The sequence below is a fragment of the Paroedura picta genome, chromosome 15, assembly GCF_049243985.1.
Source record: "Paroedura picta isolate Pp20150507F chromosome 15, Ppicta_v3.0, whole genome shotgun sequence".
Taxonomy (NCBI): domain Eukaryota; kingdom Metazoa; phylum Chordata; class Lepidosauria; order Squamata; family Gekkonidae; genus Paroedura; species Paroedura picta.
The window spans coordinates 13,340,159-13,351,883 of NC_135383.1; the positions used below are offsets into that span (position 1 = coordinate 13,340,159).

General features: G+C 48.0%; 1 protein-coding gene across 6 annotated transcripts in view; it reads right to left on the minus strand.

Moving 5' to 3' along the window:
• Positions 1 to 11,399, minus strand: part of COL26A1 (collagen type XXVI alpha 1 chain) — a 106,611-nt gene extending 95,212 nt beyond the window's left edge. For 2 of the 6 annotated variants that reach the window (XM_077311444.1, XM_077311445.1), the window contains exon 1: positions 10,920 to 11,399. In XM_077311444.1, coding sequence (XP_077167559.1) covers positions 10,920 to 11,086 — 167 coding nt within the window. In that variant the 5' untranslated portion in view covers positions 11,087 to 11,399. The remainder of the gene's footprint in view (positions 1 to 10,919) is intronic. The other 4 variants (XM_077311443.1, XM_077311442.1, XM_077311440.1 and 1 more) reach the window with 3 other exon arrangements.
• Between the last annotated feature and the right edge of the window lie 326 nt (positions 11,400 to 11,725).

Genomic DNA, 11,725 nt, shown 5'->3' on the forward strand with positions numbered 1-11,725 from the left:
CCTCCTGCTATTAACAGTTGATCTCGGGATGATCCAGATCAGTTCTCCTAGAGAAAATTACTTGCCTTGATGGCAGATTAGTATGTCTCTAAGCCTCCCTAAAAAGCCAAAGTTATATTCATTGGGGGGGGGAGGGGGCTGGCCTATGAAGGTGAAAGGGGTAGTGCCCCACCGGGCTCAGCCTGCTACTCTTTATTCAGTATTTAATCACCAACCATGATATTTACATCTTTATAGCAGCCAATTAGCATGCACTCTTCTCCAGAAATGCATGACCAGCAATACCGGAAAGCTGATTTAAATTAGTCCCATTGGGGGCCATTTAAAATCAGGACAGGAAAGATGCTCTGAGCCGCAGGTAGGGGGAAGTCATCCCCCTCCTATCTGCCAAGCCCCGCCTGTTCATTTACATAGCCCCACCCTCAGCCCCACATTTTACTCATGCTATAGTGCAGGGGTAGTCAAACTGCGGCCCTCCAGATGTCCATGGACTACAATTCCCAGAAGCCCCTGCCAGCAAATGCTGGCAGGGGGCTCATGGGAATTGTAGTCCATGGACATCTGGAGGGCCGCAGTTTGACTACCCCTGGTGTGATGGGATGTTAGGGAGGCTTAGAGACATACTAATCTACCTCTCTGCAGGTCTGAAATTACTTCTCTGGGCCGCGCTTTGCCTTAAAATTCATTATCTGCAAAGACAACTGCATTGAATTATCTTCTTGTTTGCATAAGGATAAAGGTCTCTGTGTTATGCTTAACGCGGATCAGTTTAGGGCATGGAGAACGGTAGAAGTGTTTTGCTTCGGGGAGCTCTTCCCACCCCGCCGAACTCTCCTTGTAGCGTTTCATTCCGGAGAGATCCCGTTTCTCCTCGAGACGGGAGAGGAATTTCAATAAAAACGCAGAGGTCACTGACTTAGTGGGAAAGGGGACTGATCTCATTCAATAAAAACAATGTGAACTTTTGCTTTTAAAAAAAAAAAAGAGGGAGAGAGGAGCTGGCAAAATGCACATTGCCTGATACTGGGAAGGGTCAGTGCTGTAGGCCCACATTCATTCTTGGGGACCTTTGCCTCCTGCTCTGTTGCTCCTGAGAATTCTTGTCCCTTCTTTGAGTATGCCAGTGGCTCGTCCTGCAGATAGGTCTGAGAGGAGGCTGGGGAATAGTGTGATATCTGCTGTCACAAAAGCACAGGTCCCTCTCTAAGGAAAGGCAAGCTGGGAGACCTCCCCAAGCAGTCCCTCCCACCCCCAATTTCTTACCGTTCTAGAATTCCTCGCTGCGGGCCATTCCAGTTTAATTTGGGGAATTTAAAAAATGAATTTGCAGAAAGGCCAAGCAGTTTCCAAGTTGCCCTTTCCCACCAGAGGAATTGATCTCTGAATCTGTGGCTCTCCAGATGTCCGTGGACTAAAACTCCCATAAGCCCGTCAGTAGCATGCTGGCAGGGGCTCATGGAACCCTGCCAGTTTGGTGTAGTGGTTAGGAGTGTGGACTTCTAATCTGGCATGCCGGGTTCGATTCTGCACTCCCCCACATGCAGCCAGCGTGGTGAGCCCAAGGGTGACCTTGGGCTCACCACAGCCCTGATAAAGCTGTTCTGGCCGAGCAATAATATCAGGGCTCTCTCAGCCTCCCCTACCTCACAGGGTGTCTGTTGTGGGGAGAGGAAAGGGAAGGCGACTGTAAGCCGCTTTGAGCCTCCTTCGGGTAGGGAAAAGTGGCATATAAGAACCAATTTCTTCTTCTTCTTCTTCTTCCTCCTCCCTCTCCACCTCCTCCTCCTCCAAGGACATCTGGAGAGCCACAGTTTGGCCATCCCTCATGTAGATCCCTTGTAAATCGGAGAGCTTTCCAGCCCCACCAGAAAGTCGGCAACCTTGAGTGATTCTGCAGTCCATCAGACCCACTTCATGCATTTATTGTTTATCACATGGCGCCTGTGTAGCCGGGCAAGGGACGTTTGGAGGTGGTTTGCCATTTCCCGCCTCTGCAGCATGATCCCTAGGGTTCCTTGGAGGAACTACCAGCCAAATTTTTGGAGGCCTCCCATCAAAATACTAGCCAAGGTCAGCCCTGCTTAGCTTTTGACAGGACTGGGCTTGCCCGGGCAACTCTGCCTAAACAAATTGGTCTGGCAAAAGAATCATCCTTTAGGCTTTCCAAAATTTTAATAGCATTAAAAGGACTTCTCCAGTACGGTTGTGGTTTCATAATATACTCCAACAGTCCCTGCTTATGGTGCTGTGTTTGACCCTGGGACTTTCCTCTTTTAGGGAACTGACAAACTTTCTTGAGCTCAGCTGGTGTTTTTGAACTCTGTTTAGGGACTCCTGTTTCGAGATCTAAGCAGGAGATTGGTAAAAGAGGGTTTATTTCAAAGCAATAAAACAAACCTTGAAAAACAGTATACAAAGGTTGCAAATGCGTACTAGTAAAGAGCTGCAACCCGCATCTCACTGCAGGATTTCCCATTGATTTATGACTACTGTTTTATACTACTTTTTTAAGCAATGGGAAATCATAGCAAGAAGCCAGAATAGATATAGATATATTTGTTGCAATAAAGTACATTTTAAAAGAATGATTTAATTTTATTTCTTCTTAACCACCATTTCTGCAGTGCCCTAAACTTATGAACGAGTCGCCTAAGGACTCAAAAGGAGGGAAGCTGGCTTGCATTTACACAAACCAGAGCTTCTTGCTCCCATTTGACATAATAAGGGTCTCTTGCTTGCCTGTCAGCTTTATGCAGGCCTTTAAAAAAAAAGGTTCGAAATGCATTTAGTACACAAGTGTGAAATGTGTATTCTGAGTGACATTCATCTAAGGCCATAATGAAAAGCGAGAGAGGAGTGATTGTTTGAAGAAATACGGCACTTTTCTCAAAACCCTGGGCAGGGTACAAAAAAAGACCCGGTATGGAAGCACACTTGGAAGAGGACGTGTGCCAAGTTAAATGGATCAGTTGCTCAAGTTGGGCCAAAAGCAAATTAGCAGAAGGGCAGCATGCAAACTTCCAAATCCTTCCAGCTTGGACGCTGCCAAGTAGCAAGATTTCCCTGTTCTGCAGGCTGTCTGGCTTTCGGACTGGCCTGAACGTGACTATTTGGCCACACCAGTCTAGGGGAGGGGGCACCTTTTGTGGAAGATCAGAACCTGCAAACCCTGCTGGATCCAACTAGAGATCCACCTAATCCAACATTCTGTTTCACAGAGTGGCCAACCAGTTGCTCAAGATCAGGGGTGGACAAACTCTGGCTCTCCAGATGCCCAAGGACTACAATTACCATGATTTGAGGATGGAACACGGGGAGGCTCATTGGTTACAATGTCATAGAGTGCAGCCTCAAAGCAGCCACTCTCCCCAAGGGAACTGATCTCTGTCCCCTGGAGATAAGATGTGATTTTGGGGGTACCCCAGATCCTACCTGGAAGCTGGCGTCACCACCTGAGGGGTAACCTTTAGTCAGCTGGGAGCAACTTTTTGGCTTGCCATGCAAAAAAGTGAAAACAAAAACAACACTATTTAAAAAAAAACACTGTTTAGTTTGGGAAACCCAAACTTTTATACGTTCCAAGTCTCTGCAAACAGGCAGCTTCTAACAGTTAAGCAGGAGTGGAAACACTTATCCAAATGAAATTCCTTTACAAAAAGAATCAATGGTTTATAAGCCATCAGTTCATCAAAATGAGCAGTCTGCCTGCATGGGAATAAGCCGGGAAAGCAACACGGGTGGTTGTCAGAAACAAAGGATTGTCTCTCCAACCTTACAAATCATGCCACAATCCAGGGACAGGGGTGCCCACCTGCCCCTGGAGACCCGGGAGTCACAGACAAAGCTCTTTTCTCCAGCTCCCATGGCCATATCTTCAGACAAAGCCTTTCTCCAAGGTGGCGGCTCCCCGTTTTCCCTTCCCCGCCCTCCCCTTTCATAACTCTCCACTCCATCCTTCTGCCGTGTTCGGCTTGACCTACTAACTCAAGCCTTCTGTAGAGGGTCAGATGCAAAGTCCAACTCCCTGAAGGATCAACAACATCAAGGAACTGAAAAGGAAAGGGGGGAGGGAGGGGGAGAGAGAAACAGCAACCCCCCCCCAAAAAAAAGCCCTTCATGTCTACCAGGCCCAGATGGAGAGGGAGGAAACGAAGCCAGCCTTACGTTTATTTATTCTACAGCCAGATCTGAACAGGAGCCAAGCAAATGTTAGACCAGCATATAATAAAAGCTCTGAATTGGGCTGGAGGTCCCCCTCTCCCTTTTTTTTCCCCCTTCAAAAGTATCAAGTTTCTAGCCCTCTTGGTTCTCTAAGCAATATCACCTGGCCGGTTTGCTTTGGAATACATCTATGAGCAAGGAGGGATATGGTTCAGGCAGGGCTGGGATTTCTGGATTTTTTTTCTGAATTTTTACCCCCTTGTCTTGTTATACTGTAGCTTTTATACCAAGCTGAGGAATTCCATACTTAGCTCCCTCTTGCACAAATGTCAGGGTTACCCAGATAAGTGGCTGGTCCTACACCTTTTATCTGATATTACCAATCAAGTTGCCAGGTTATTTCCTGGTCATTATGAGGATTTATTAATTTATTTATGGCATGAGTGCAGCGTACCTGGAAGATCCAAGGATTGGCAAGGGACGTTCGGACATGATTTTGCCATTGCCTGCCTCCTAGTGTTCCATGGAGGAACTGCCACCCAAATCTTTGGAGGTCTCCCATTGAAATACTAGCCTGGCTTAGCCCTGCTTAACTTCCAAGATCTGACATGTTTGAGCTTTCCTGGGCTACCCAGGTCAGGGAACTGTAAGCATCTTGTGGGTTGGTTGCAAATGACTGTGAATAATTTTTATCTAAGTGGATGGCCTTTTAACAGTGTGCTTCCTGCTGCATACATTTGTGCTAGCTGGCTATGCAGCATTTTGATGATTTTGTGTTTGGAACAGCCCTGAACTGAATAGTTCAGGCTAGTCCAATCTAATCAGATCTCGGAAGCTAAGCAGGGTCAGCCCTGGTTAGTATTCAGATGGGAGACCGCCAAGGAAATCTGGGCAAACCGCCTCCCAATGTCTCTTGTCTTGAAAACCCCACCGGGACTCTCCATAAATCAGCTACGACTTGACAGCATAAAGAAAGAAAAGAGTTTGTAACAAATGCCTCAGAAAGGTTCTGTGATGGCGAAACCGAGGAGCAAATTTAAGTTGGTGTGTCTTCAAAGGGCTGAAAGAAACCAATTGGGAAGTGGGGGGAACATTGTGCTTGTGTAATTCGCACCCAAGAACCAGCAGAGTAATATTACAAGCCATTTCTGAAAGTGTTCCCTTGGCTTTGAACAGTGGCTTGGGTCTCAGAGGGTTTCCAGTGGGGGAAAGATTCCTGCCAGCAAAGCACAATTTGCTTGCTCTCTCTCACTCCCTCCCTCACACATAAAATACACACAAACACAAAATGTCCACCAAACGAGGGAGAAGGAACCTCACAACAACATTCCATGGTGCATCTGGGTCTGCAGCAGAAGGCAGAAGACAAGGAAGACTCATTCCACTTCTGCTTAACTCATTCCAGGGAGTTTTCAGTTCTGGACCTGACCTGGTAGAACGAGCTCCCAGGAGAGACCATGCAGGAAGTTCCGTGGTTCCACAGACGGAACTCTTCCGCCAGGTCTTTGGTTGAGGCCAAGGCACAGAAGACTCCTCCACACTTAATGACACCATTCTTAATTGGAACAGCAGGCACCGCTAGATCCTCTCCTTGTTGCTGGGTGGGGTGTTGGAGTGGGGGTGGAGGTGGAGGAGGAGATTTATTTTTGCTCCCAGGCTATTGCTGTTTTTTTAATATTTTTACTTTTTATGTGCAGTTTTATGTTCTTCTACGGTCTTCTGAAGCTGGAAATAACTCTAAATAAATAAATAAATCCCCTTTACCCTCCACAAATCAGCTTTATAAACTCAGTGACAAGAGAGTCTCTGCTTGGCTTGCAGAAGACCAGCTTCTTAACAGACTCAGATCCAAAATCCTTCTGGAATCCGGAAAGGCTCCCTCTACTGGCACCCACCCACACTCTAGCTCCTTCCATCGTTTTCAGCGGTTCCTTTCCTGGGAAAACCTTTTTATAGAAATAGAAAAAGACTAAAGCAACACAACGCCTGAATTGGCATAAAATGCAAAGAGAAACGTTCGTGTCACGGCATAAGGGTGGCTTTGCTCTAGCCTTGGCCTTCATATGCTTCTCGGTGAATTTCCTTTGTCTTCTGGATATAGCATGAGAAATTTGCTTCAGGAGTAAAGTTGCCAGCTTCTAGTTGGAAAAAAACCTGGAGATTTGGCGGGGGGTGGAGCCTGAGGAGGGTGGGGGTTCTGGTTAGGGGAGGAGCCACAATGGGTAATCATGCCCTAGAGCAGCGGTAGTCAACCTGTGGTCCTCCAGATGTTCCTGGACTACAATTTCCATGAGCCCCTGCCAGCGTTTGCTGGCAGGGGCTCATGGGAATTGTAGTCCATGAACATCTGGAAGACCACAGGTTGACTTCCCCTGCCCTAGAGTTCTCCTTCCAATGCAACCATTGTCTCCAGGGGCACTGACCTCTGCTGCCTGGAGATTGGTCGTAATAGCGGGAGTTCTCAAGTCACCCCCTGGAGATTGGCAGCTGTTTTCAGGAGGGCATTTGGGAGGACTTCTGCCCAGCTTTTAGCATTCCTGCGGCTCACAACAGCCCTGATAGCAAAATTACTTCCTTGCTCTCTGCAGTCTTCTTTCCCCTGATCTGAAATGCCACCTACTGGCTAGTCTAAGGGAAGAGTAAATTCTTTCGTTGCAGCTAACCAGGATCATTTATTGTTGTAAATTCAAGTGGGTTGTCGTGTTGGCCTGAAGTAGCACAACAAAAATAAGACCAACAAAGATTCATTCAAGGCGAGAGCTTTCGAGTGCATTTGTCTGAAGAAGTGTGCTTGCAACTCAAAAGCTCACGCCTTGAATAAATCTTTCTTGGTCTTAAAGGTGCTATTGGATCCTATTTTTATTATTGTAAAGGACCAGGTCCCATTCACCATATTGTTTTACGCTGTATTAACTGTGACCAGCTACACCAGTGTTTGTTTTTACTTCTTTTACCTTCTGTTAATGTTACAGATGATGCGATCGTTAGTTTTTTTGCTAGCTAGATCAGTCCCCTGAAATTACCAAACAGACTTCTGAGTTCTTATCAATCGTTATATCCCTTAAGTCTAAAAAGGCCAAAGCATCGAAGGCATCCCTCTGAATCATTCTTATCATTGCTTTTAATACATTGATACGTTTTATTGCATATTTTAAGCTGCTTGCTTTCCTGGTTCTTAATGCCTTTACAGATTTCTTAATAATAATTTTTAAACACTGAATGGGATGTTTTAATTCAGACTTTGGGGGACACGTCCGTACAAGATCTAGCCCTAGTGGCAGCCCCAGACCATCGTTAAAGAGGTATCAGGAAAAGTTCTGGAATGAAAGTTCAAAAACCCAGGAGCCAAGCAACATTTCTAGGTAGGATGCCCATGTCCAGGTGGGACCTGGGGATCCCCTGAATTACAGCTTGTCTCCAGGTGACGGAGATCCATTTCCCTGGAGAAAATGGCCATTTAGAAGGACAACTGTATGGCATTGGACCACACTGAAGCTCTTCCCTTCCTTAAACCCCCAACCTCTGCAGGCTCCACCCCCACATCCTCCAGGTTTCTCCCAAGTCAGAGCTGGGTTGGCTGCTTCAGAGAGCAGATTTCACGGCAGGGGTGGCCAAACCATGGCTCTTTGGGCTGCCCATGGGCTACAATTACCATGAGCCCTGCCCGCATGTGCAGGTAGCACTTCCATGTGAAAACCATAGTGGACTAGTTCACGTTTATTTAAGTATAAAGGTAAAGGTAAAGGTATCCCCTGTGCAAGCACCGAGTCATGTCTGACCCTTGGGGTGACGCCCTCTAGCGTTTTCATGGCAGACTCAATACGGGGTGGTTTGCCAGTGCCTTCCCCAGTCATTACCGTTTACCCCCCAGCAAGCTGGGTACTCATTTTAACGACCTCGGAAGGATGGAAGGCTGAGTCAACCTTGAGCCGGCTGCTGGGATCGAACTCCCAGCCTCTTGGGCAGAGTTTATTTAAGTATAGTGTACACATATTTAGAAAGCAGCAGCCAGAATAGTCACATGTGATGTTCATGCTTCACCATTTCCCTTACATGTCGGGAAGGCGAAGTGAGCCGGTGAATCCGTGTATAGCTATACGGAATTCCCTCTTTAAAAACCTAAATGCCCTTTGTAGGCTGTCCTTAGGTAGCCCCTATTTTCAGCATTAAGTCCTAAGGCAGGGTCTTCTCTGTGGTTGCACTTTGGAGAAAAAAATCCATTCCCTTGGCCATCTTTCAGGCATCTGCGTGGATGGCTTTTCATGTACCAGGTGAAAATACTTGTTACTTAATTGAACATTTAATTGAACATTTTATCTATCGTCTGTCTGTCTATCCAGTTTTTCAGAAGCCCTGTCAAAGCACACCTAATTCTGCAAAATATTAAAAAATCAGACAAGTCAGATAAAATATTCGGTGTGGTATCACCGCCAGAAAATGTTCCTAGTTGCATTTTTTAGATATGATTTAAATAGTAATGCCATGGGGGATGTGGAAGGAGATGGTATAGCCCGAGCTAGTCATCTCTAGAAGGTAAGCAGGGTCAACTCCTTGGAAGGCAGCTCTCCAAGGAAGGCAACAGCAAACCAATGGTGGGTGGGTAGGATGGGAAGTCCCTTGCTGGGCTTGTTATAAGTCAATTGCAACATGAGGGCTCCTCCTCCTCCTCCTCCCCCTATGTATTTAAGTGGTGAAAAGAACAGTGTAGCTCACTGAGTCCTCATTAGGGAGAAAGGCAAGGTATAAATGAAGTAAACAAAAATACCAATAAAATAATAATACCAAGGTTGTACGCATGGCAGGGTTGTGTGGTTCTAAGGTCTCTGAAGGTAGCACCACATCGGCACGTATATAACTCAGTTTCTTGTTTTTATTGCCTTTTATTTGCCTTCAATTCCACGCCCCTTCCCTCCCCAATGGGGGAATCAAAGTGGTTTACAACGTTCCCCCAGCATTCCCATTTTATCTCAAATGGCTCTAGAGCAGGGATAGTCAACCTGTGGTCCTCCAGATGTCCATGGACTACAATTCCCATGAGCCCCTACCCCTGCTCTAGAGAGTGACTGGTAGCTCAGGGTGTGAACCTAAGCAGCCCAGCAGGAGGCGATGTGGACCTCCTCTTTCTCCATCCACCCTCCCTTCAATGCAGGGCAATGCCTTGCACCTTGCTCTGCGTGTCTCTCTGCCCCTGAGGCGTGAAATCAGGAATGGTACTCCGGAAGTTTCGTACCTGGCGGAATGCTCTCCAGAAGTCTAGTATGCAGCAGAATGCTCTCAACAAGTTTTGTACGTGGTGGAATGCTCTCAACAAGTCTCCCATGCTTCAAGTGACAACTTCTGGGGTTTCTCAAAGCCTGGAGAATGTTTCAGGGGTTTCTCAATAGTAAGAAGATTGAGAAAGGCCGACTAAGATATTCGTCTTAGGGGGATTGCCCGATCTGTCTGCATGAGCGTTGTATCAACTTGGCTACCTATTTTATAAGGTTTGACGCTTCTTGTGTGTAACTGTGACATACGACAAATAAACAATATTTCTACTCATCTGCAAAATATATGGACCCAAGCATTGTCTATGAAGGGCTTTGCATGGTTGTTTTGACATTTTAAATCCTTCTTCCCATCCTTTTGATGACATAGCTGCCATCAGTGGTTTATTACCCATTGTTACAAAGAATGGTCAGAGAAGAAGCTTGTTTCCTTCCTCTCCCCACAACAGACACCCTGTTTAAGAGAACAGCTCTAAGAGAACTTCGACTAGCAAAAGGTCACCCAGCTGGCTGCAGGAAAGCGCAGGAAAAACTGAAGGCAACGCATGAAGCTGCCTTGCACCGAATCAAACCTTTTGTCCAACCAAAACAGTATTGTCTGCTCAGACTGGCAGCTGCTCCCCAGTGTACTCAGGCCAGGGGTCTTTCACATCACCTACTGCCTGGTCCTTTAAACTGGAATTGCTGGGAATTGCACCTGGGAAAGCCACAGTCCCTCCAAAGCCCCACTGGAGAGAATTATGTTCCAGACCTATTAGGTGCCTGTTTGACACATGACCTTGAGACCTGCAATGGTCCATCCATGCAAGCAAATTCCCACCGGTTGCAGTGGTCATCCAGCATGCCCGAATCAGCTCAAACTACTACCAAGTGACCACAGCTGGCTTCCCTGTACCCTGGGATGAAGGCTTCTAGCTCAGAGTGTGCCACTTGCTGGCAAGGAGGGGATGTGGCTCAGCGGCCAAGCACATGAGCCACACGCAGCAGGTCCCCACCATCTCCATGTAAAGGACCTCCTTCTGCACTGGGATTTATGGCAGCGTGGACAATGGGAAGCTAGACAGATGAATGGCCCGGCTCAGTGTACCGTACCGCCATACGCTTAAAGAGGCTGCTAACTCAGCATAAGGTCTGGCCAGCCCATAACTCATTGGCGGAGCCCACGCGGGGCTTGCCAAAGATATCCACCCCCCCCACGTCTCTGATTAAAGGGGCTCAAGAACAGAGCTTTGAAAGACTCCCCTGGAGAATCCCCCTAATAGGCAGGCCAGAGGATCCTGAAGTAGGTGGACCGGTGGTCTCATGCCATATAAAGTAAATGTCCACACGATTAAACCCCAGTACTTCTTTAATAATCCCCCCCCCAAAAAAACCCACAAAGAAAGAGACTGAGATTGAGCGAGAGAATGGCTCTGTCCCAGTTAAGCGTTAAACTGCACCGCCTTACTTAGAGGACCCCCCCCCCCCAGTCTGGGAAATGTTGGGACTCACCGCCGATTGGTAAACCCGTTGCCCGAGGGTCCTCCGGCGCTCTGCTCGGGGTAGTTGTGTTGCAGGGCTGAGGCGGGGAACTGGTAGAGAAATCCCGTCCCGAAGGTATGTCCCCAAAAGCAGCCGCAGCAGCAGCACCACCAAGAGAGGAAGAGAGTCAGGTACATCTTGGGAGCGCTGGCTCTTGGAGAGGCGCTGTGGAATGCAGGGAGCCGGACGCGCGCGTTAACCGGGCTTGGGGAGGGGATTTCTCCAAAAACCAGCAACTCACGGACGCACCTCGGGCCGAGGAGGACCCCGCAGGGTCTGGGGAGGCCAGAGGCAAGCTAAGCACCTCCTCCGCCCCCTCTGTTGCTAACGGGGGGCTGGCAGGACTCTGTGCTCCAAGTCCCCAAGCGGCCGGCGCTGCCTCCGTGCGCCCTGGGCGCACAGGCAGCTTGCGGTCGCCTTTTCAAACCGGAGCTAGGTTGGTTCGGCAGCTCCCTCCGAAAGGGGGCGGGAGGTGGGTGGGGGGTGCCGGATTAACCCTTCCAGGGCGTCGCTCCTGCTGCAGCTGGGTCGGGACAGGCGTTGAGAAGCGGCGATGTTAACAGCCAGGCTTAGGAAATGTTTCCAGGGAAGCCCGCGGGAAAGGCCCCGGGGGGATTCACTGGCAGTCTTCAAGCAAAGGTTGGATGCACACTTTTCTTGGATGCTCTAGGATGCTTTGGGCTGATCCTGCATTGAGCAGGGGGTTGGACTAGATGGCCTGTGTGGCCCCTTCCACCTCTATGATTCTGTAATTCTGTAGATCCTTTGTTTCCGAA